Here is a 25,685-nt window from a genome sequence, read left to right on the forward strand (position 1 = left end):
TCCATAACTTAGGCGCCACCGCTGAGAAAGCCCTCCTCCAAGTAGCCACCCTCCTAATTTCTCTCACGGGGGGCTCCCGGAGAAGGGCCACTCCCGCCGATCTCAGGGGGCGACTGGGCATATATGGATGTAAGCGCTCCTTCAGGTAACCAGGACCTAAGCTGTTTAGGGCCTTATAGGTCATTACCAACACCTTGAATTGGGCCCGGACTTCAATGGGGAGCCAGTGAAGCTGACGGAGAACTGGAGTCATGTGAACATAACGTCCAGTCCCCGTCAGCAGCCTGGCAGCTCTATTCTGCACCAATTGAAGTATCCGGACCATCTTCAGGGGCAGCCCCACGTAAAGCACATTACAGTAATCTATTTTGAAAGTTACTAGTGCATGGATAACTATTTTCAGATTCCATGTGTCTAAGTAGGGACAAAGCTGGGAAATCCACCACAGCTGGAAAAAGGCACCCTTGGACACCCAGTCCACCTGGTGTTCCAGAGACAGATGTGGGTCCAGGAGCACCCCCAGACTACAAACCTTGTCCCTTGAGAGTGTGACCCCATCCAGGACAGGGTAATGCCCCTCCAACCTGTCAGAGGACACCCCCCCCTGCCAATAGCACGTCCATCTTACTGGGATTGAACCTCAGTTTATTGACCCTTATCCAGTCCGTTATCAAGCCCAGGCCCCAACTCAGGACAGTGACAGCCTCATCTGGATTAGATGCAAAAGAAAAGTAGAGCTGAGTATCGTCGGTCTGTTGCTGACTCCTCAGCCCAAACCTCCAGATGACCTCTCCCAGCGGTTTCATGTAGATGTTAAACAGCATGGGGAGAGTACAAAGCCCTGTGGAACCCCATGACACAACTGCCATGGGGCAAAGCACCTGTCCCCCAGCACCACCTTTTGGATCCAGTCAGCCAGGTAGGAGTGGAACCATCGCAATGTGGTGCCTCCCACTCCCAACTCAGCCAGCCTGTCTAGAAGGACACCATGGTCAATGGTGTCGAAAACCGCTGAGAGGTCAAGGAGAACCAACAGGGTCATATTCCCTCTGTCCCTCTCCTTGCACAGGTCATCATACAGTGTGACCAAGGCTGTCTCCATGCCAAACCCAGGCCTAAATTCTGATTGAAATGGATCTAGATAATCCATATCCTCCAAGAGTGCCTGAAGCTGCTGAGCTACCACCTGCTTCAACACTTTGCCCAAAAATGGAAGATTGGTGATGGGCCAGTAGTTGTCCAGTATGCCTGGATCCAGGCCTGGCCTTAAGGAGTTGTCTCATCACTGCCTCCTTCAAGGAGGCGGGAACCACTCCCCTTATGTTCCTACTCTGAGAACTAAGAAAGACCAATTCTTTATTCCCCAAATTAGGTGCAAATTCTAGCTCTTAGCAAGCCAGCTAGCATTCTAAAGGGTCTTGAGATTTGATAAAGTATTGTAGCTTGAATGGATACCGTGAATTATTCACATCTGTGGGCAAGTCTGCTTTGCTTGAACTAAGGTGCCAAAGAAGCCAGAAAGAAGTTTCCAGAATTGTTTGCAGTAGTTAGATTGTTTTGATCCCTCTGTTGGTTTTTCTCTGAAATGATGCTACCAATTGTGACCCTGAGATTTGCCCTTCAGAAGAAATAACTTATTAGAACAGCCATTCCCAGATAAACAAAAGCCCTTGTTTGTTAATAAGATACATTACCTAGAGCTGTGCAATTTATATAAAATGCACCTCCTTCTGAATTTCTTGTGGAGGAAATATACAGTTCAGAATAAATGGTTGATTTAATGGTCCATACATTTGCTAATTTTGAACACTTCGTTCTGCCTCCATGAGCCAACTTTTTAAAGAAATATACTTGCCTGGCAAGAATTTGGAGAAGTGATGTGTGCAGAGCTTAGGTAGATGGCTGAAGTAGATGTGTGGGAATAGTAGCTTTTCTGAAAGAGGGCAAGGAGAGTATGGCGCCTATCTGAGGCCAGTCCTTCCGTCCTTTTCCATCCTCTTCCTATGGCCTGTCCTTCCTATCCTTCCATCCTCTTCCAGTCCTTTTCTGTTCTGTTTTTGTAACTAGTCATTGAAAAAAGCTATTTCTCACAGCTTTACCAATTTGGTCATTTACACAGAGACTTGATGCAAATTTTGAACTTGTGTCTGCTCTTTTCTAAAATAATTCAAACTTCATTCCTTTCATGAGTTACACTTTCTCTTAAAAACACTTCTCCTCCACAGCAGTGGCTCATGCAAAGGCTACTGAAAAGCCTTCTTTCTTCTATCATTTTACTAGCACAGCCCTGAATTGTTAATTCTTGCATTCATCTGTAATGATCAGTGTTATGTTTTCTGGAGCAGTTATATTTCTTTATTTATGTACCAGGGAGGGAGCCAGTGTAGCTTGTTGACCGATCCAAGATGACAAATAATAAAGTGCACCTTGTTGTCCAGTGAAAACACCCCTGCAAGTGTGGGAAGGCAGTAAGTTTTTCTCTGTGCTAGAATGGGATGACCTGATTATCCTTCCTGCTGTTTGTCCATAAGGAAAGACATCAGCAAGTCAAAGAGGAGAGCAACATCTTGGATTTGCAGCAGAAACGCGATGAAGACAGAAAGAAGATTCGAGAAGAGAAGGCACGTCTTGCCAGGAGAGTTGCTATTCAGGTAGACCTTACAGGCAAAAGATCTGTTTGTTTTTTGGTTCAATTAGAAGTCAGACCAAGTATGTTTACTGCTGCTCCATGTTGGAAGAACAAATAACCGCGGCAGAGCTTTAACACTGCTTGTTTGTTTTAGGAGCTGCAGCAAAAACGGTCCCAAAAAGTGTTGGATGCTCAGCGTTTGGTTCAGGAGGAATTGACAGCGATAAAAGCAAGTAAGAAAACCGGAAGAAGAAAACCTGAGAAGGCTGGCTCAGCGAAGAACACCAGCCCTGCCAACAGCATCGTCAAAGCCAACAATGCAGGTGAGAAGTACCTCGGAATGTTAGGTCTGGGTGTTTCCTGTTGCTTTACTTCCAGTGTGCGCAAAAAGAAAATTAGGATCTACTAGAAGATGTTTGAGTGGTTGGCAATATGCAGCAAGGATCTCTAATTCCTAGTACTTTTAACTATTGTAATATTTAGGTCCAAATTGAATTGTTTAGCATTTCTCGTCAGTAGTAACTTAGCTATCTGAGTATGTAGGTCATCCCAGTATGTAGACATTTTGTACCTGGCTTCAGTTGGTGGACTTCAAAGTTTTTAGGGAGACTCCCTCTATTAAGGGAGTTTAGTATGTCTTAATTCTAAGATAGAACTGCAGAAAATATCTGATAATAGACTGCAAACAGAAGAAACAAACTCAGAGTGCCATGTGGGCAGCTGATACAGTCACATAAATTCATAGTCAGCAACTGATTGCTACAGCTTTATTGTTGCTGTGAGAGATGGCTTCAAAACAGGACTGCAGGTACCACAACTGAATTTTACATGGGTTTGCATCAGGCTTTAGAAATCAACTCATGGCTGTATGAAATTAGGCTGAGTGCTGCATTGACTAAAAATTGACTCCGTTTGAAAATGTTGTGGGTTACAGTTTCACTTGTTCCCATAATGCATAGCTCCTGTCTGTAGCCCATCCAGTGGCAATTGGTTACTCAGCTGCCCAATGTGACACTCACTCATTTTAATTTTAGTTGCAGAAACTGACAAGCAGTCCAGCAAGCTGTAGGCATCACACATATCAGAAGGTTTCCTACTCTAATTCTCAAAATCTTCATGTTTCCAGAAATACTGCTCACTATTAAAAAACACACACAATAACATACCCCTGATGTTTGAATTACAGCAAACATTTGTTGTTCTTGTTGTTTATAGACCCTAACTTGGCAGCTACAGATACAGAAGAAAATTCTGCCATGGCAGGTCTTTCTGTCCCGGGACAAAACAAACTACCTGAAGAGCAGCCGCAGGTGCCCCCTTCTATCTTCTCATGCTTCTGAAAGTTTAGCTACTCTCCCTCACCCCTTTTTTCCCTCACTTCTCAGTTTCCACTGTTTGCTGTTTCTATGCAATGAAACATTCTGTCTGGCCTGGGAATCCATGGCCTTCCATGCCTTCTTATGGAGTTAGATCAAACTTCTCCATTTGAAACATAAATGATACTATGTACTTAGCAAAAGGCATGCAGCTTCACAATACATGGCTTTTCTCTGCTGCTCAGGATGTCAACTCTGGAAAGATGGCCAGTGAAGACCTGCAGACTATGATCACTGCAGCCAGCAGGGCACAGTCCAAGGTGACCCTTAATGAGCTACTGGACACCCTAAAGTTGTTGGAAGAAGAGCCAGAGCTGTTGCCACAACCAAAGACCAAAGAGGATAAATACGCTTGGATAGATGGGGTAATTGGGCATGGAGGGAAGAAGCAGATATAAAGATTTCACTGCCTTTATCAGTTGGTACATTTTATGGATAACGCTGAATTGTAAAAGCCTAACCCTAACCTAATCCTGGGTGGGGGCGGGGGGTTGCTCCCTGTTTCTCTTGTACTGGAGAGCCCAGGAAGTGAGAGCAACTTCTCAGTGCTTGTTGACTTAGTCATGCACTCTGGGCTTTGGGTGACTTGTGAGCTACAGTGGTTTCCACCAGTTCAAGAGGCCTGTGGTGGCATTGTTGATGTACTTAGTCATCTTGAAGAGATAGATGAGGCAATCATTCCTTTCTTTCCCTTACATTGGCATGTAAGTGCTGAATAAGTGACCCTTATCAACAAGGGGAAAGCCAGACATGGCTCAGTGGTAGAGCACAAGTGTTGCATGCAGGAGGTCTCAGTTTGATCCCTGAAGTCTCCAGGTAGGGCTGGAAAAACTCCTGCCTGCATCCCTGGTGAGCCTCTGCCCACCAGTGTTGGCTGGACCAATGTGCTGATTCAGTGGAAGGCAGCTTCCTGTGTTCCAGAGCTCTTCCCCATGGCTCACACATGAAATTCTTTGGTTTTGCACTAGCACTTCCACACAAGACTGACTTTAATACCTGGCATTTTTTTTGTTTGGGCACAGGAGGCCGACTCTAATTCCCTGACTGCTGACAACCTGGAGAAATTTGGTAAACTGAACTGCTCTCCAGGAGTTCCTGAGGAAGGGACTCTCCTCTCAGAAGCCAAACTTCAGAGTATCATTAATTTCTTGGATGAGATGGAGAAATCTGAGCAGGAACGACCGAGGTCTGCTGCCTCTGCGTCACAACGAGAGGTGAGCCCCAGGCATGAGATTGAGTTTCAGTAGACATGAGAATGGGCAAAGAGGAAGCATCTGTCTCTACCCCATGAAGCAATTGGCATTGCAAGCTGCTATGTCTATGCTGAGTTAAGGAATGCATCTTGCTTCAGTATTGATTTCCAGCAACATGTTTTCATTGCATGGCCCTTGAGAAGACTTGTATAATTGGACATGCCTAAGGAAAGCAAGTGCATGGTTTACAGCCAGGAGAATGTAGGTTGAATCGCTTGGGGGTGATGTTCCACTGCATACTGATTGATTAGTCTACTGACGTGACCAATAGTGAAGCGACGCTTTCCATCCTTAGAGTAGACTGCTGAGGGAGGCAGGGATTATCCCTCATTCTGGCTTATTCCTTTGCTGGTTGTTATGTCTGTCAAGGGGCTTTTGTCAGAAGAAGAGCTGGCTCACCTGGAGCAGGCCTCAGCAGTTGCCACAGAAGTCACCAGCTCTATCATGCGACTGAAGCTGGAGGCAGAAGAGAAGAAAAGAGCCATTACATTGCTACAGACAGCACTGGTGGGTGACCAGAACTTAATTCCTGGGCGAGTCGTTAAGTTAGGGGTCCTCAAACTTTTTAAACAGGTGGCCAGTTCACTGCCCCTCAGACTGTTGCAGGGCCGGACTATAGTTTGAAAAAAAAAATGAACGAATTCCTATGTACACTGCACATTAAAAATTAATTAAAATTAAACTAAATTTAAAAATTAGTTAAAATAAAAATACATTTTAAAATAATTAAAAAATAAAAAAATGTTTGCTTTGCTTGCTCTGGGCTGCAGCAGAAGCCCAAGATGAAGTGGGGAAGAGCATGTCCCTATTCAAGGGACTTAGCTACAATGTGTGTGATCATCCTGGGAGGGAGGGGAAGATGGACGTGATCACACTCGTGCAGGGAAGGCAGGTGTGATTACGGCCATCTCCCCGCCCCCACCCCCAGCACGACTGCAATCGCACCCATCTTCCCTGCACGAGTGCAGCCACGGCCAGCTCCTCACTGAGTACGCCTGCACTGGCTCAGAGCTTTTGGACTCACTTGGAGATCGTTTTCTCCGAGCAAGTCCAAAAGCTCTGTGGTAGGCCAGATCTGGCCCATGAGCCATAGTTTGCGGACCCACGCATTAAGTGCTAGAGAAGAGGGAGACTCTGGATTTTGGGGATTTAATTTGACTGACTCTGCATACTCTGCTTTTGGATGTCCTTAATATACACAGGTTATTTTCTCCTCTCCTGGCAGACTCAGCAGCGGGAGCTGACAGCTCGGCATGTCAAAGAGACAGAAAAGGAGCTCAGCCGTCAGTTGGCATTGCAGAGGGAGCAGTATGAGGCAGCTATCCAACGGCACCTGGCCTTCATTGACCAGGTAACCAGCATGCCCTCCATTTGGCGGGTGGGGCCTGCAAAGGTAGAAACATTATTCTCATCCCTGCTTGTCTGCAATCCCCTTCTAGTCTCCTTTATTCTGTTGGCATGGGTACACTTTAAAAACCCATCCCAGTGCCAGCTAGCATTTTACTTCAAGGAGCAGTGCTCAGCTAGGCTGGTGGGTATGCACTTTCTGATAACTGGTTTGCGTATCAGTAAGATAGAGTTGCTCTGAATTATTCTTTATATTTGTCCCCTTAGCTCATTGATGATAAGAAGGTTCTGAACGAGAAGTGTGAAGCAGTGGTGACTGAACTGAAGCAGATTGATCAGAAATACACAAAGAAGATTGCCCAGATGCAGGAGCAGCATGAGCTGGTGAGGAAAAGGCCTGAGCACGGGGGATGGGGGAGTACAGCACAACTTGCTAAGAGTATCTGAATGGTTCACATTTGGATCACAGGTAGGACCTGGGTGACACCGAATGCAATTTGTAGTGTCTTCGAGAGAGCTAAGCAGATCATGAGAGCTACCAAGTACTGGAAGAGGAAGGAAATGCTACAGCTTTCTGAAATATATAAAGCATGCTTTTCATACAGTGGGTTCTCATTTCCTTTAGTTCTCTATATGATGGGGAATGTCTCCAACTATACGAGTAGGCCACCTGATGCCCTCCATAAATTTTTACTGTGGGTCCCATCATTCCCAGGCAGCATGGGCAGGAATTGTGGGACATGTTGTCCAAAAACCTGAAGAGGATCTGATTGCCTTACCACTGAACTACATCATAACAAACTTGACTGGATGACTCTCAGCTAAGAGAGTCATCAGAACATTTTGTTTTTTTGCATATCGGATACACTGCATTTGATTATCCTGCTATGCCTGAGTGGTCAAGCTGCTGACTTCTAAAGATTATGTGGCATGATGCATTTGAACTTCCCTGCCCTTATTTAGCAAATGGAGAGTGTTTCCTACAAAGCAGGGCAGTTGTTTTAAATCTGAAATGAGAGATGTTGATATTTGAAAAGAAGTGGGGGCTTACAACTGTGACAGGGAATCTGTAAGTATGGCTTAGAGTGCTTAAAAATATTTCCAGCTCAGCCTGCTGGAGTTGGAGGAGCCATGGCAACATGCATTTCTCCAGTTCTTTCTGTGTCTGGATGACTCATGTAATGGTGATATTGATCTGGGTTCGTGGAGTTGTACTAAAATGACTTCAATAAAACATTTGGGCTCAGTGGGTGTTCACTCTCTTTTTTTCTGGATACCTGCTCACATTGAATGAAACTGGGTAAGAATGGGCTAGAGAGCACAGTGCCTAAGACTAATGCATTTGAGATTTTCCATCTTTTACAGTGGGTATAATAGGTTCCCATCAACCTGGCTGTTTACAGGAACATGGTAATAACCACACAATATGAGGACAAAACTTTATTTATTTATTTATTTATTTATTTTATTTTTCGATTTCTGTCCTGCCTTTTTCCTACAAAGGGCTCAAGGCAGCTTACATCATTCTCCTCCTCCATCTTATCCCCACAACAACAACCCTATGAGGTAGGTTGGGCTGAGAGTCTGTGACTGGCCCAAAGTCACCCAGTTGGCTCCATGGCTGAGCAGGGACTAGAACCCAGATCCTCTGAGTCCCAGTCCCATGCTCTTAACCACTACACCACACTGGGTCAAATTTGTAGCAAAGCAGTAGATGCATTACTGTTCCCAAGCCAGTGGGATTACCTGAGGTACTTGTGTAGAATCATTTCCATACCCCCTGCCATTTATTTCCCTAGAAGAGGCTTCAGAATGGCAGAAGACATTCTGCCCTATACTGTCATTAGTCTTTCTTACAAGGCCTACCATAATGGCTTCATTTTGATTATAGCTATAAGTAACTGGAGAAAGGTAGCTATGCATTGGAATTAGTGGACTGAACTGCCCCGTGCCGTCCCTCATAACTCACTAATGCTTACTAAACAAGTATTTTGAACAGGCTTCTGATACGCAGTGCTAAATTAGGTAGCTTTTGGGTCTGATCCAATATGGCTAGTTTTTGGCAGTTACTAAAATGTGTACCATAGTTCTGGAGGTGGGTAAATGTGGATTCCATGCTTCCATCTTTTTATAGAATCAGCAGCACCACAGAGCAGACATGGCTGTTTTTGTGGCATAGTTATCCAGCGAGGGGAAACTGCAGACAGAGAGGGATCGCCATCAGTTCAGGATTCACATTGGCAAAGCTGCCTGCTCTAAGGGAGCCCCGCTTTGCTTTTGTTTTGCTGTTCACTTCTTTGAAACACACCCTTCTTATCAAAGGTGGAAAGAATTTTAGTGCTTGGATTAGCCTTGCTTTGGGAATCATTTTGAACAGATGCAATTGGCCTGTTTCTTCACCCTTCAGCGTTATTAGAGCAAATTGTTTTTAAGCCATCTATGCCCTAAGGAATACTCTTGTTTCAATTCAGTTGCTTCCTTTCACCTTTTCTCCATACCCTTTCTCTGTTTCTCTTCTCAACTCTTCCTCTTTCTATTTAGGTCTGGCGCACTCTGGGCCCCCTTTGTGAGGTAAACCTTTTCTGTGCATGTTCTTTAACTTCAGCCTTCACCCCTTTCAGCTGTCTGGCTCCTCTATGTGCGACTGTTCCTGAATGCTTTAAGTGGTACCAGGCTTATCCTCACTTTGGGTTATAAACCAGGCAGGTATTGCAGCTTGAGTCAATGAGCTGTTCTTTGACATGGTCTAGTGCTTCATTGGTCATATCAGAGGCCATTCAAGGATTAGAACCACTACCCTACTGAACAGCCTTTTGGTGGAGCTGTCTATGAAACAAAATAAATCAACATTTCTCAAGTGCTTTAGCCTGCTTTTTTGCCACCACACACATCTTCTATAGTGGCTTAGCACAGTAGATAGACCAGGTTCAAATTCCCACCTATTCATACAATTCAGTAACTAGATTTGAACCAGACTAGAGACAAATGACAGGTGGTAGTAGGTAAGGGAAGGTACTGCTGTGGGATGTGTACTGCCATTTTTTTTCACACTTCAGGTCTCGCGATTTAATGAAGGTGTGTCTGATCCATGTTTTATCATTTTCTTCTTTACACACAGGAAATAAAAAAGTTGAAAGAACTCATGAGTGCCGCAGAAAAGATTCGCCGGGAGAAGTGGATTGATGAAAAAACCAAGAAGATTAAAGAGATCACTGTTAAAGGTACTCATCGTAGACCTGTGTTCCTAGATCATGTCCTTGCACCAGGAGCTGCCTTTCTGTGTAGCATTAGTGGGACCACAGAACTGACATCAGTTGGAACTATTGCTTCCCTATTCCTAAAGCGGAGCCAGTACAATGCCTGAGGAGTTGGGAAAGGGGAGGATTCCAGTCCCAGATCAGCCTTTTGGTGCAAAGAAGCTTCATTTACAGTAACATTAAGGAGCAAAATCAATTATGTTTGTCTGGTCCTTTCTTAAGGCATTGTTCCTTTGCTTTATGTTACTAGAATCACAGGTCAGATTGTTCTCCTTCACGGTCTCTGTGCATTACACATATGGACTTTGCGCCTGCACAGAGCCTAGAATCAGGAAAAGCTTTTAAAGCTAAGTGTTCTAGTTGTTGTGGGAACTCCTCCCTGTCCTGTTTCCAGGAGGCAGTTGGAGGCGCTCCTTCCCATTCCCTCAGTTCATTTTTGACCACCATTGAGCATAGGCAGGAATCACCTTCTCTCCTTTACTCGCCTCTTAGGTACTAGCATTCTCTTTTCCTTCGTGATCCTCACTAATCCTTTTTTCATTCTCTTGATAACTCTCCATTGTTCCTCTAATTACTCTTTCCTTTTGAAAAAAATACAAAAATACTACTTTCATCCCACTTTACTACCCTTCCTAAAGTCTAGCCTTTTTCTCTCCTCCTCTGCTTGATCGTACTCCCTTGGTAGCATTGGGACTTTTTTCAAAAAATGCTAAGATTTTGGCAACAGAATCCCCCCCATCTGACAGGCATGACCTGTGTCTTCTCTGCTTCAGGAAGGCCACTGATATATGCCAGATCTTTATCAAGCAGACCCCAAAAGAACAGATCTTTCAACTTAAGGCTGCCCTCTGGAAGCAGGCCCTCCAGATGGGAGTGGCTGGTACCAGGCCTTGCTGGTGGACTGGTACCAGGGAATGGAACTGACTCTTCAAGGGGGTTCAGCTGCTTGCCCCTCCACATGTGTGCCAAGAGCTCCTCCAACTGAGCCATGAAGGAGACACTCTCTGAGAACCCACACCAAGAGGGCCACAAAATGCCCTACAAAGATGCTAAAATACATCAATGGCTTGAGGAAATGTTACAAAAATCTTTAATAATTAAACCTGAAGTCTTCTTATTAGGCATTGTGCCTGATGATGTTGACAGACAAGCAATGTATTTGATTCTACATGTAATTACTGCGGCAAGGATTGTATTTGCCCAACATTGGAGAAGTGAAGAACTACCCAATTATGAACTGATTTTAAAAAAGATTCTTTGCTGAAATGGACAGGCTGACTTTCTCTCTGAAGGAGAAAGAGGGTACATACTTCTATCAAACTTGGAACTCATTTTATTATTGGCTAGAGAAACGGGACTGTGTGTAGATTTGAATATGTCTACAGATTGCTATAAAAAAATAGGGGGCTGACCCAGTAGGTCTGATGTCTCTGATGATTGATGTTTTTTAGTCTCTTTTTTTTAGTTTGTAGAAAATAATAATAAAACTTACTTTAAAAAAAATGCCCTACAAAGATGGCCACATCCACTGTGCCAAAACAGAAATGTGTGTGCTGCCAGAGCCCCACCAGGCCAGGTACCCCCACCACTGGGTTCCCAGAGCCCACTGGCTGACCAAGCACCCCGTAGACCCTAGAGGAGCCCCCCATCATGCCAAGGGATCAGCCCACAGAAGACCTTGCTGCTTCCCTGGACACAGCCGTGTCCCACCCCAACACTAACCAGCTCCACATTCCAAGATGTGCTTGGCACAACAATGCTTCACCGGGCAAGACTCGCCACCAAGAAAGGAGACCAAGGGACACTGGGCTCATTCCCACTCACACCTCTCTGATCAAGAGTGGATCTCCAGTGCATCACTGCCTCCCATCCACTTCAGAGACGTCTACGACCTCCCCAGCGAGGACGAGCTAGCCCCTTGAACCATGCCAGTACCAGGCACCAGTACCAGGACAACTGCTTTGACAGCCATTGCCTTTGCTGGTACTGTGTCCTTCGCTGCCTCTCTGAGATGCTGCTATCCACCAGCAGCCACTTTCTGACAGCCAGTGAGGTGGCATCATACTATGACCATCATGTGGTATCACACTGCTCCCAAGGCCCGGTACTGAGCCTCTGCCATTCCTTGGTACCAGACTGCCACCAAGCCCTGGTACCAGCCACCCATTGCCCTTGGATACCAGGCCATGACCACCACTCCATGCAGGGTCACTGCCACTCCCCAGTCCATGGTACTGGACTGCCACCACTCAGCAGTATCATCCACCTCAGCATCCCAGCACCCACCAAGTCTGTTTTCCTACTCCAGCACAGAGGATTATGAGTTGAATGAGAGTCTGTGGTCCCCCTGAAGCCCTCTGAGCCTTCCCTGGATGCTGCAGCTTTTCAACAGGACCCTGTGTCTCCCTTAGAAGAGAGGAGGTGCTTCACAGAGCAGGTGCTTCAGATGACTGAGGACCTCATCCTCAAGATGATGAGTGTCAGCAGTACTGCATTGCCAACCCCCCATATGATGCTCTGCGTGTTGAGAGCTCCACACCTGTGGCCATTCTGCCCTCACCGGCCCTGTTCCAGGTGGTGAGATGGTCCTGGAACTCCCTGGTAGCTTCCATGTCAATATCAAAGAAGGCAAAATCCACTTACTGGGCGCAGGAGATGGCTGCACCTTTCCTATTGCAACACTCCAAACTGCTCTGTTATAGTGGAGTCTGCACAGAGAAGCTCCCAGAGAGAGTATTCAGCCCTGGTAGATTGGAGGGCTGCTGCCTCAACAGCCTTGCAAGGCAAATCTGTGTTGTCTTGGCCCTTGGACTACGTGTCTCTGAGGCCACCATGGCCTGATACCAACTCTTTCTGTGGGAGATGGTCAGGTTCATGTGTTAGCACCTCTCAGGGGAGCTAGGGGACGCCTTCCTTCTCCTGTGCTCAGAGCTATCCAAACTTTCCAAATACCAGCCGGAGACAGCTGGGCAGCATGTAGATTCTGATGCCAAGGCCATGATGGGGGCAGTGGCCATACGCCAGCATGCCTGGCTATGCTTTACTAGCCTCTCACAGGAGACATGGGTCCAAATCAAGGATCTCCCCTTCTATGGAGAGGAGATGCCTACTTCCACCTTGTATTTCACTAGAACTATAGACATTTGCTATGCTTCCTGATCGGGGAGAGAATCTTCCAGTTCTCAGTCCTCCCATTTGGCCTCTGCACAGTGCTCAGGGTCTTCACAAAATGTATAACATTGGTTTGCGCATACATATGACTCCAGGGAATCTATGTCTTCTCCCACCTTAACAACTGGCTCCTGATGGCCCTGACCAAGATTGAGTTGTGCCACACCAGTCGCACCACTGCTATAGTACCTGGGACTATGCCAAAATTATGACAAATCTGTTTTCTCCCCCTTCCAGTCCACACTCTTCATAGGGAGCCACCTCAACTCAACCACAGCAAAGGTATTCCTGCCAGAGCCTAGGGTTGCAGTACTGCAAAACCTGGCAACCAACGTCAGCATAGCAGAACATGCCGTGGCTCACAAAATCCAGAAACTTCTTGGACTCGTGGTGTCCACAGTGGTGGTTGTCCTCTTCACCAGACTACAGATGAGGCCTCTTCAGTTTTGGTTTGTCCACAGCTAACACCCAGAAGATGACCCCCGAAACAGCCTGCTCATACCGAAACCCACTCTTGGTTTGGACCATCCTGCACAACCTCTTGATAGGCATCGGCTTCCTACCTGCAGACGCTCCATCATGGTCACTACAGAAACCTCCACCTCAGACTGGGGAGCACATTGCAACAGTCTGAGGACACATGGGTCATGAGACCACCACAAGGCAAGACACCACATCTACGTTCTGGAGATGCTGGCTGTCCACAAAGCTCTCCTCTCCATCCAGAACACCCTCCTAGGCCAACACATGCAGATTGCCACCAACAACACCACAGTGATGTATTACATCAACAAGCAGGGCAGCCCATGTTACATCTCACCTACTACAACCATTTGGGATTAGTGCATCACCAGATGCACCATCCTTGTGCCAATCCATGTGGCAGGCAAAGGCAGTGTCTGAACTGACACCCTCAGCTGCTCATGCCTAGACACCCAAAAATGGGAGCTGCACGAGACAGTGGTAGCAGACAGCGCATTACCAGTGGGGACTACCATCCCCACTGTTTGCCACTTCCTGAAACACCACCTGCCTATAGTTCTGTTTCAGAGCAGGACAAGGGACTGGCACCCTCGAAGATGCCTTCCTCCACAAATGGACCAGGATCCTACCTATTCCCACCCTTCCTCCTGGTCACCAGTGTGACATCCAAGATCCAGAGGGACCAAACTGACTGCATCCTCATAACCCCCTGGTGGCCACGGCAACCTTGACTTACTTGTCTTCTGAAGAAACCATTCTTGTCCCCATGTCTCATGACCTGCTCTCACAAGACGGGCTGAGTCCTTCATCTACCTTCAGGACCCTGAAACTCAAGGTGTAGAGGATCACAAGTATGAGCCTACCATCAGAAGTGCCCTCTATACTGGATGTGGCCCTCAAACCATCCACACAAAAATCCTATGCAGCTAAGTGGAGTGCCTTCATCCCGTTTGCCCGCCAGGATGGCTTTGATCTTCTTCTGTCCTCCTATTACTTAAACCTGCTTCAGGGAAAGGCTAGGCCCCTCCTTGATATGTATCTACCTGGCATTGATCTCCTCTTTCCACCGATCACTCCAAGGAGTCTCCATCCTCATGCAACCCCTGGCACCCAAATTCCTTAGAAGATTCTGCAAGATATCCCCCTCCGCCAGACTATACCCCAGTGTGGAATCTCTCGGTCATGTGACATGTGCTCACCAGAAAGCCCTTTGAGCCTCTCGCAATCTCTGCCTCCGCTCCTGAAAGACAGCCTTCCTGGTGGCCATCCCATTGACCCACTGCATCCACAAGCTCTGTGCCCTCTGGATGGATCCACCATTCCTCATCTTCCACCAGGACAAAGCCGTCCTACACCTGGACCTGGCCTTTCAGCCCAAGATCACCTCCGCATTCCACCTCAATGAAGACATTGTGTTTCCCTCCTTCTCTGCCAACCCATTCACAGCATTAGTGTTCACCTTGCATCTACTGGATGCCAGAAGAGCACACACCTGCTACAAGCCCAGAACTGAACACTTCTGCTATTCACCCAGGATCTTTGTACACTATAAAGGGGAAAAAAGGGACTCTGTCTCCTCTCAAAAACTGTCCAAATGAGTTGCCAGCACCATTGGCCTGGCTCACAGGATCACCAGTCTCCAGCTCACCTTGCAACCCAGAGCCCATGCCACTCAAGCCTTAGCCACCTCCATGGCCTTCCTCATTGGAGTCCCACTTCAGGATGTCTGCAGAGCTGCCATGTGATAATCCCCCTTGACCTTCATCAAGCGCTACAGACTGGATGTCCGAGCAGGAGCAGACCTTGGTTTCAGCAGGGTTGTGTTCTCCTCTGTGCTCCAATGGGGACAGCTAAGTTACTAGTCACCCATATGTGTGATGCACAGAGACCACGAAGAAGAAAGGTAGGTTGCTTGCTTGTAGCACTCGTTCTTTGAGTGGTCATCTGTGCACTCACATAACCTACCCTCTGGCCCCACTTACTATTATCCTTCTTAAACATTTTTTTCCCCTTTCCTGTGGAAGTTTGGGGCCCAGAAAGGTCAGGGGCCACCTCTCTCCTATCTCTGATTCAGAGACTCCCCTGGAACTGAGGGAATGGACAGGAGCCTCCTTGAAACACGAACGGGAGGGCTCTCACCCACAACTTGAATGTTTAGCTTCTGAAGTTATTCCCTGTTCTAGGATCTGCACAGGCATGAAGTCCATATGTGTGAATGCACAGACAACCACCTGATGAACAACAGTTACAGGTAAGCAACGTGCATTTCCTGGCTGCTCTCTTTCCATGGCTCAGGTCTGATATTAACATTTTTTTTGGAACTGAAATCAAGGTGACCAGGACATATCTCTGTTAGGGTTCTAAGAACTTAGAATTATATCCTTGTAATATACTGCCAGCAAGTCCCCCATCTTTCCTCAGGTCAGTCAAAAGTTTCCAAGCAGCCTAAAGTTGTTCAGGGTGCCAGTTCCCTTCATTTCAAGAAAATGTTGTGCATATTTTCAGTATTTAATCTATTTTCATTACAGTGTTTACCCTTCTTTGAAGTTTAATTATTTTAACAGGCAATCATATAGGCAAGCAGCTGCGGGCAGGGGTCCTTGCTCTGGCAGCGGCCCTGGCCTTTTCATGCATGCACATTGTAATCATGTCATAATTGTCCCCCCATTCTTTCCTCATTCAGGATTGGAGCCTGAGATCCAGAAACTAATTGCTAAGCACAAGCTGGAGATCAAAAAGCTGAAAGCCCTGCATGAGGCAGAGCTCCTGCAGTCAGATGAGCGAGCAGCTCAGCGCTATGTCCGTCAGGCTGAGGAGCTGCGGGAGATGCTGGAGCACGAGAAGGAGGAGCAGAGCCATCGAGAGAGAGAGCTAGCACGGCAGCGGTATGCATGGAGCAGCGAGGCAGCTTACATGGCAGGTTTATAAAAAAGAATGGGAGAACTGAAGAGGAGTTTCAAAAGCAGAGCAAGAGAGGAGTTGGCAAGGCAAGCAGAAGAACTGGAGATCTGAATGGCAGCAGTTCAGGGAAGGGAAGACGACATGGCCTAGGAAGTGGGTGGGGGTCCCATAAATCTCTGCCAGCATGCCTAATGGTAAGGAATGCTGGGAGCTGAAATCCAAGTATCTGGAGAGCTACCATCTGCCCGTTCCTGGTGTAAGAAAGAAATGAGGCACAAAAGCAAAAGGCGGCAGAAAACAAGTTGCTTGCGTATAGCATTCCTGCTGGACATTCCAAAGAGCCACTGCATCTTTTTGGAAGCAGTCATGCCCTCCCAACTGTATGGACAGTTCACTTAGCAGAGGGTGATGTAGCTGGGAAACAGCATTGTGGTGTTATCCTGGCAGCCAGTCTTTGCATCAAATGGAGAGAGAGAACAGCTAAACAGAAGGAAGTGGGCAGCATTTTCTGCAGGATTATTTGCACACCTACTCTTACCTTTATGGTATTCCTGCTGAGTCTTTACTCCAGACTGCCTCATTGCTTCACTTTCCATGCTTCTGCAGCTTCCATGTCTCTTGCAGGAATGCTGGTCCCTTTTTACGGTAGTGTGCCTCATGACTGAGTCTTTAAAATGACTATCTGTATCCCCCAAAAGGAGTGTCTGTGCTCTTACATTTTCTCCCAGCTGAGGGAATAAGTTGCCTTACTGCCTTCTCCTAAACATTGGGCTGAGCGAAGCGGAAAACTCTCTTAGTAGGACCCTCTCTAAAGTAGTCCTTCTGCACAGGTATGAGAAGCAGCTGGAGCAGGAGGAGCAAGCTATGCAACAACAGCGGCGCCGGCTGTACAGCGAGGTGGCTGAGGAGAAAGAGAGACTCAATCAGCAGGCAGCCAGGTGAGAGAAGGCATGCTGCATTCAAAGCCGGTGGCTGTGTCGACCCTCATGGTTTTGCACGTGCACATGGCCAACGGGGAAATAACTCAGAAAGCCCTGGAATCCCACAAGGTAATCCTAACACGAATACATCTGATGTCCTCTACCTGGAGTATATGCTTTCCATTATCAGCATCTTGTACTTTATACTTAAAGTACTTGCTGAGAGAGGACCAATTTTTCACCCACAGTGGAAATGTAAGCCATGAAAAGCAATTTTGCAGGTGCAGCTTCCACAATGGCAATGCACTGCAAAATGCTAGAAACATTATGGCTCATTTTATTGGAGAATGTTATCTCCCTCCCCCTTCAGTCCTGTACAAGTTGCCTATTCTGGGAAGGTTTCCAAGAACAAACTAAAACCCCTGATTTCTCAATTTCTCCCGAGAGGGAAGGATTGACTTACCAACTGGGCATTGTCTGTTCGGTGGTATTAATTTCTGCTCCACAGGCAGAGGGCTGAGCTGGAGGACTTGCGGCGGCAACTGGAAGAAAACAGCTCTGTTGTCATCAAAGCGTTGAAGGAAGAATATGAGAAAGGAAAAGAGGAGCAGGAACGCCGTCATCAGGTCTCTGTTATTCAGCAACCCTCAGGCTTTCTGCATCATACATCCAAGAGCCTCTTGCTTACCAAACAGGGTTAGGGGGGTAGCAGGACACTGCATCTGCTTGCTCACTGGTTTCTGCTCTTGATATGCTGGAGCTTTAAATACATCTTGAGCTCTTGTTGGTCAAAAAGCCTCCTCAGATCCTCCAGCGAGCGTTCCATATTATGCAGAAATTGTCTCCTGCGTGTACTCATGCTGCCCTTGTCAGACCCTATTGAACTCGGACACATTCCCCAGGAGGGACGGCATGCTGCAGGGGCCAGCTGCTTTCAGCTGTGGCTGGAATGAATGCGATCCCACAAAATGAAGCCCAAGGTTGGAGAAAAGTGTTGTTTTTAAGTCAGTTGAAGGTGGCCTGATAGAGGCATCATTTCCTGTGCTCTATGCCCCCCCCCCCTTTTTTTTTGCTTGCTTATGCTGTCTTTTCTGAACAGACAGATTTTAGAAACTATCAGGGCCATCACTGTCTCATTGCATTATTAGTTCTGGCAGGGAAAAACTGTCTACAGAGCCAGTGCTCTGGCCCCAAGTTGCTGCAAGCTAAGGTTGTCCTCACTAAACCCATGACTCATGCAAAGCAGAAAAGCAGAATGAAGCCAGTCTACCCCTCCATCTTCCCATTGAGAGAGTGCTGTATGGTAAAGCAGAATAATTCTGGCCCTCTTTGGAGCATCCATTTGGTACACACTGACCAAAATATCCCTGTCTGTGTGCACTTTTGACCTGAAATTCTGGTTCAAGACTCCCGTCAGTTTTAGTACATAAGGAAATTTGAAGGCGGGTGTGGTTCCAACCCCGCTTCCTTTTCACTGTGCTCGTTTCTCCTTCCTCAAGGCAGAGATGCAGGCCCTGAAGGTACAGCTGGAGATAGAAAAGCAGACCTGGGAGGCTAACTACCTGAAGAAGCAGGTAATTTTTGCAGTTCCCTTTTTAAGCCACACTCTCACAAACTTGTGTTCATTCAAGTGAAACCTCCCTGGTCTCTCCCGTATTGCCCTCAGGAGGCCTGGCTGCTCACTCGGGAACAAGAACTGAGGGAAGAAGTGCGGAAAGAGAGGAACAGGGAGATTGAGATGGTCATCCAGCGGATAGAAGCGAACATGAACGCTGCCAAGGACGAGTATGATAAAGTCGCAGAGAACAGGTCAGAGGCTGCTGCCACAGTTTCCAGCCCTGCGCCTTAATGTGCCTTCTGCACTTTGGCTCAAGCCTTGCATAAGCCAGTCTAATTCCATTTGCCAGTATGGGCCTCGGAGTACAATTGGGCAGGGCATCACAGGCAAGAAGCAGTTCTAGCCAGGTATACGTATCTGCTCGGCTTGCACACATATTTGGTCGCTTGGCTGTAAAAAAACTCTTAGCTTCCCTGTTGGAAAACTGCAAATGATTGGTGATGGCTGTTAGGCTGAAAGAGAGGGAACACAGGCTAGTGTAAAGCACAGGAGCCCTGTTTTCTGAGTGCTTGTGTGTTTGGAGAACAGATGCTTGGAAAGATAATTGATGAAATTTGTAGTTGGAATATAGTAAGGAGATTGTGTATTTTTAGGTTTTTGCTAGTGCTTTTTATTAAGCCTTGAAGGGAGGGATTATGCCTCAGCCTGTGTTTGTATCATGGGCTGTGATGTGGGTGCTGTGCCCAATGCATTATTTACTTGAACTCATTTCCACAATGCCTTGCTATATGGACAGGTTTGTTACAGAAAGTGGAGACATGGCAGTGCAAATTCCATTACAACCTTATCTGGAAGGAGCAGATAACCTGTTCCACACCTAAGTAGATTCAGGAGTGGTGAGAGATTCCGGAGCACACTCAAAGTCATGGTAAATTCAAAAAGAGAGGGAATGTTGCTCATTCTAGACCCAGACAGGTCCAAGCCTAGCAGCAAAGCAGTTTGGCCATTGGTATTTTCTTCAGTCCCCACATTTATCAAATGTTGTTTGGAGCCATATTGTGCCAAACATTTCCCCTGACACAACTGGGAATTGCTCCCAGATTCCAGCTATTTAGTCATGAGGTCTTTCCTCTTTTTATTCAGAGTAAATAGGGTGCGGGATAAATATGAAGCAGAACTTCATGAACTGCTTTGGTCAGAACGTAAGTTCCAAGAGCGCTGCAGCGATTTGAAGGGACGACTTTCAGAGGCAGAAAACGTGGCTCTTCATCTGCAGGACCTGCTGCGGCAGAAGGAGCAAGAGACAGAGGATATCCGAAAGGTGGGTATGTCATACAGAATGCAAGCAGTGGATTCCAAATAACTTTTTCTTTCTCTGATAAGTTTCTCTCCAGAGCTTCTCTCCTAAACTTGTGAAAATAGGTAAAGTAAGGAGGAATTGTGGAGACCTTGACCACATCCTCTCAAGGGTGAGAGCGGTGGTTGAATTTCTGTCTTTAAACAGAGCTAAAGGACCTGGGAATCTAGTTGGTGTGAACTGCTGAGAAAAGCTCTGGAGGCTTACATAGATCTAAAGATACAAATTTTCAGGATCTGAAAGAGGCCTAAACATCTTTTGCTTACTTGAAGTCTGACATCAGCATTTCTTTGTGCTTGCTGTAACAGGTAAGGGACCAATTAGCCCAGGAACGCAGCAGCCTTTCTGAAGTAATCCGGCAGGAGTTCGCTGACCGGCTGGTGAGCACAGAGGAGGAGAACAAGCGACTCAAGGCAGAGATGGCTGAACTTCGTGCTCGCCAACGCTTGGAGCTGGACAGACTGACGCGGAACAAAGAGGAGGAGCTAGAGGAAGTGCATAAAAGGTGAGAATAGCATGAGCCCTCCTGAGTAAGAGTTCCAATCAACTTGGCATGAGACTGGAACCATGAGCTGACATATCCAAATGACTTTTGTAGCTGTTGCCATTCCTCTCCCTGCCCTTGCCAAACGCACACGACATGCGCTCTATAAGGGGTACTCCAGCAGCTTTGCTGAGGTGCAGACTTGTCAAATGATTCTCGTTGGTGCTTCAGCAAATAGCTGTATGCTCTTCTGTATACTGAATGCACTGTATACTGGAAATGTAGTTAAAATTTTGTGCTCCAGTGACTGCGCTTCTGCTCCCAGAGAAGCTGACTCTGTGATCTGTGTAAATGTATGCAAGTAATGAATACTTTGCAGGACATGTTCTGCTTCTTTCAATCATGGGGAAGGAAGGTCAGAGACCTGTGCTTCCTGACCAACAGAAAGCCTCTTGCACAATTTAGAGACTGCACTAGTATAGACCACACAACCATGTCCAGTATCCACATGTTCATAGATCCTCCAGCTGACAGATTGCACTGGAAGCTAGGAAAGAATCAGCCTGGGTATATGACAAGATTTAATTTAATTCCCTGTTCCTAAAGAAATTACAACCTTTTTGCAGTCACTGCAGTTGCGTGCATGCATTTAGTGCGTACAAAGGGTCTGTTTACACCGACTGCTGCACATGTGTACATTGGGAGCAGGGCCTACCACTGCATTCCTGCTCACTGCTGCTGCCAGCACTGCATGCTCTCACCACTGGTTATTTCATAAGGGCTTACCACTACTTTGAGGCCTTTGAATTGTGGTGCTGGAGGAGACTCCTGTGAGTCCCTTGGACTGCAAGGCGATCAAACCGGTCAGTCCTAGAGGAGATCAACCCTGACTGCTCTTTAGAAGGCCAGATAGTGAAGATGAAACTCCAATACTTTGGCCACCTAGTGAGAAGGAAGGACTCACTGGAGAAGACCCTGATGCTGGGAACAGTTGGTGGCAAAAGAAGAAGGGGGCGGCAGAGAACGAGGTGGCCAGATGGAGTCACTGAAGCAGTCGGCATGAGCTTGAGTGGACTCCGGGGACGGTGGAGGACAGGAAGGCCTGGAGGAATGTTCTCCATGGTGTAGTGATGGGTCAGACATGACTTCGCAACTAGCAACAAAACAACCACTACTTGAGGCCGAAGCAGGAACAATATTGTCCTTCCAGGACTAGGAACACCCTCCTCCTCTCTCTCCCTCTGCCCCTGCCCTCTCATATGCCAGCTGTGGATGAAGAAAGTGGACAGTGTAAGCGCCAGGGTCTCTATCTCACTTCGCTTTCTCTGTAGAGTGAAGACGGCAATTGTGAAGAAAGAGGAGGCCATGAATAACCTTCGGAAGCAGTATGAGGTGAGCTTCTTGGTGGGCTGCCAGCCTGTTCATTCTTGTCACCATTGCTGCAGAGAAGGAAACCAGGTGGGAGGAGTCGAGATAGTTTTGCCTGGGCCCCAAGGCAGCAAACCAAGAGTGTGGCATAGAAGGCCAGCTCTGCGTTTGCCAGGGAGAAACTGGCTGCTGAGTCACAGAGCTTTTTTTTTTTTTTAACAAGAGTCATTAATTGTACACTTATCATTCCCTACTCATGGTTGTTTATGGGTTCCTTGGAAATGTCTTGACCCTCCAAAGTCACTTTTGCTTTTTCAGAGCACTTTCCTCGTGGCTTTGGATTTTAGTTGTTTGTTCAGTTTTGGTTCTGTACTGTTCTGCTAGTTTTTTAAAGTCAGAGAATGATATATTATTTGTAAAAGCAAAAGAAAATCTATTTTCCTTTTTGTATATTTGTGCTATTCCATATAGTACATTGCTACCTAGAGGTTATTTAGCAGAAAATCAGGAAAGGAAAAGCTCTTGGTGTAGAGCTTAAATCTGTATTTTGTGATGAAACCAAAAGTAGGTACAGTGGATTAACAGCCTTGTGTAGGAAAGCTCACAATTATATAGTAAGTTCAGAGGTAAGCCAAAGTTTGTGGGCTAAGGATATTGAATTTGTTTTTGCCACTACTGCTGTTGCTTTTGTAAATATGTTTGTAGTTCTTCCATGGGTGGGACTTGATAGATAAAATTACTCAAATTTGTAATTTCTGAAAGGTATCGCTAATCTTAAATCCAGCATAATTGTATGCCATCCATCGTAAGGGAGCTGCTCACCCTTGCAAGATTTGGGCTGAGCAATCTTATGAGGGAGGGAACAGGAGAATCCAAAGCAGAGCTTGCTGAGCCCTGCTGGCTCAAGCTGTCACACTGAAAGTAGGCTGGCCTCAGGACTTTTTCCCTTTTGATCTAGCCTTTTGACAGCATTGAGTTTTTTCTGTTTTTTTCCCCCCCTTTTTTTTGGTAATTTTAAAAAATCTCTTCAAGGTTTTCTTTTAATTCTCTCTCATTGCTTCAGTGGGGAGGAAATAAACTACACTGTCTACAGAACTGGTATATTTCTATTCCTCTCTTCCATTCCTAAATGAGGGGTATCCATAGCCTTTTCTGCTATGCCTTCTTTTTGTCATCTTCAGATGGGGCAGTTTTTATATTGGAGAAGCACCAAATGTAGATCTTTAGCAAGTGGGGTCCTATTTATGTAGAGTGGAAGGAGAGATCTGAAAAATCCTGTGATCCCTGAAATGTCTTCCAAGACAAAAGGGTTTTGCCTAAAGCAGCAAAATGCATTTTCTTTGAAGAAAAATTGCTTTTTCAAAATTTAATTAAACCTGTAAACTTACTGCTAGCATATATAGATTGAAACCACAACTTAGGTGGGTAATGGTGAACCATGAGTGATTTAAAATCTGAAGGATCAATGCAGTCAATACAACAGTGTGCTGCTTAGATTTCCATGAAATTCCACAAACATATAAGCAAAATCACTAGTAATTTTATTGGTATATTCTCTTGATTAAAATCTTTCTTGGTTTCTCTTAAAAATGATTTTTTGGCTGACTTTCACGTAGCAAATTGCTCCAAGATGTTTCAAGTTTCAACCACCCACTGTAATTGCTAGCTTTTTATCATTTGTCTGGAATTTACCAGGTTCATCCTGGTACTCCTTAAGACATTCCTAATGATTTTGAAGTCATTGAATTATGCAGCACATTTCTTCTCAGATTAGTTCCTAAAACATGTTAATTTCACATTTCTTTCCATCATTCCCAAATTTTAGGACACTGGTGTCTTCAAGTGCCTGTTTGCAATCCTCTCCAGTATAATTACCCTCCATTTCATGAATCTGGCAAATCTTGTCTGTGACTAAATGTACATCTATGCATCAGTATAAAATGTTCTACTTTCTGCAGAGGAGAATGTACTTTACCGATTTGACCACTTCTGTTCTACTATTCCAAATCCCAAACCATTTTTCTCCCTGCTGAATTTGTAACTATTTCCAATTTGATCTATTTCTCCCATTACATTTAACAATACATGAGAAATTTTGGAAATCAAACTATTTGTCTTGCCCTTAATTTTTCATTGTATTGATCATTTTATATGTATGGGTTCATATTTTTATATGAACTTTGCATGTGACAGAAATGGAGCTTTGTAAAAACACAGAAAATAATTAATTTTCATCAAAGTTTTCTGTTACGTTTTCATAAGAAAGGCTTTGGTCAGTTTCTATCACCACCTGATATTTAACTATTTTTGCATTTTCCCATATCTTAAAAGATTCCCAGGTCAGCCTGTCCGCAAAGCACTTTTATTTGTACCAACTATAGTTTCATAGTTGAATGAAAAAGCAAATGATGTTTTACATACTTGCTCTGGAAGGTTTTCAGAACAAAACACAGAGCCTCACATCCTGGGTAAACCCAGCAGCTGGACTGGCAATCTGTGTCTCGCAGTAGCCACATGTAGATGATTTGGAAGAGAAAACAGGAGCTCTTGGCCAATAGCAGTGTGTGGGCCTCATCCTGTCTTATGTGTATGGCTACTTTAGGGATGGTAAGATCCTCAGTATAAACCTACCATTCTTTCACTCTGCAAGTGGTGTACCTTGAGCAGATTTCTTTCTTCTTTCTTTGCAGGCGGCCACGAAGAGGGCAGACCACCTCGAGTCCCTCTTGGAGCAGCAGCGTAAGCAGCTGCTAGCAGCCAAGTAGCAATCTCTGCCTGGCAAGGACAGAGCCATGTGATCATGCAGAGCAAAAAAGAAAGTTGCTTGTTGTGGCCCAGAAAAGACTCAGATAAAATGAACCCTAATCTGTATGTGAGTGTGGAAGGGATTCTTGCTCTTTGTCTTTTTCTGAAATACGTTTTAACTCAGTCTGTTACTTATGCCTGTGATTTGACCTCTTTCTTGTACAAGGAACCTGGGTGATATCCAAGTTCTTGCCAATGTATTTTAACAGTAAAATCCAGCTGATTTGTAACATGGTTGTTTAGTAATCATTTTCTCCCTTTTAGGAGTGCACTTTATTCTCTAAGGAGGCTAATCTCTCCTAGTTAGAAATTTCCTGTTGACTGGTTCTTCATCCTGCATTGTTCACCCTTTACTTGTCCTTCCAGAGGCTGCTGAATTACATACCTGTTGGCAGTCTTTAGTCTGCAGTTCTTGAAATACTTGACAAACTATGACATCTTCCTGTTCTGTGTAGCCAGTCTGTTCATTTAGGGATAAATTATAAGATTTGTCAAACTCTTTGCCAACCAAAGGTATGTATCCAAGATCACCAAAGATTAGTAATCTCTTTGCATGGCTTATGTGCAACCAGACTGACCAAGGGGCAATACAAGAATAGATTTTTTCTCCGTAACTTTGTAAGAAAGGCGATCTGGAGGGCTGAAGCAAATGTGCTGGTCTCCATGGGTAAAATGCTGACCTGTGCAACCATTCCACATACATCCTGGAATGTATAAACATGCTTATCCTGTAAATTGGTCCATGTTTATGTAATGTTAGCACACCAGAGGTCAGT

General features: G+C 45.7%; 1 protein-coding gene across 2 annotated transcripts in view; it reads left to right on the forward strand.

The window, feature by feature from the left end:
* Positions 1 to 25,139, forward strand: part of CEP131 (centrosomal protein 131) — a 37,050-nt gene extending 11,911 nt beyond the window's left edge. Inside the window, exons 9-27 of one of the 2 annotated variants that reach the window (XM_044416931.1) lie at positions 2,532 to 2,651; positions 2,784 to 2,952; positions 3,845 to 3,939; positions 4,191 to 4,370; positions 5,028 to 5,219; positions 5,628 to 5,765; positions 6,484 to 6,609; positions 6,873 to 6,989; positions 9,147 to 9,176; positions 9,724 to 9,826; positions 16,200 to 16,401; positions 17,248 to 17,355; positions 17,846 to 17,963; positions 18,837 to 18,911; positions 19,004 to 19,146; positions 20,039 to 20,216; positions 20,561 to 20,757; positions 22,068 to 22,128; positions 24,795 to 25,139. In XM_044416931.1, the coding sequence (XP_044272866.1) occupies positions 2,532 to 2,651; positions 2,784 to 2,952; positions 3,845 to 3,939; positions 4,191 to 4,370; positions 5,028 to 5,219; positions 5,628 to 5,765; positions 6,484 to 6,609; positions 6,873 to 6,989; positions 9,147 to 9,176; positions 9,724 to 9,826; positions 16,200 to 16,401; positions 17,248 to 17,355; positions 17,846 to 17,963; positions 18,837 to 18,911; positions 19,004 to 19,146; positions 20,039 to 20,216; positions 20,561 to 20,757; positions 22,068 to 22,128; positions 24,795 to 24,869 (2,427 nt within the window). In that variant the 3' untranslated portion in view covers positions 24,870 to 25,139. The remainder of the gene's footprint in view (positions 1 to 2,531; positions 2,652 to 2,783; positions 2,953 to 3,844; positions 3,940 to 4,190; positions 4,371 to 5,027; positions 5,220 to 5,627; positions 5,766 to 6,483; positions 6,610 to 6,872; positions 6,990 to 9,146; positions 9,177 to 9,723; positions 9,827 to 16,199; positions 16,402 to 17,247; positions 17,356 to 17,845; positions 17,964 to 18,836; positions 18,912 to 19,003; positions 19,147 to 20,038; positions 20,217 to 20,560; positions 20,758 to 22,067; positions 22,129 to 24,794) is intronic. The other variant, XM_044416932.1, reaches the window with a different exon arrangement.
* The last annotated feature ends 546 nt before the right edge of the window (positions 25,140 to 25,685 follow it).

This window comes from Varanus komodoensis, unplaced genomic scaffold (genome assembly GCF_004798865.1).
Source record: "Varanus komodoensis strain SLA01 unplaced genomic scaffold, ASM479886v1 scaffold84, whole genome shotgun sequence".
NCBI lineage: Eukaryota > Metazoa > Chordata > Lepidosauria > Squamata > Varanidae > Varanus > Varanus komodoensis.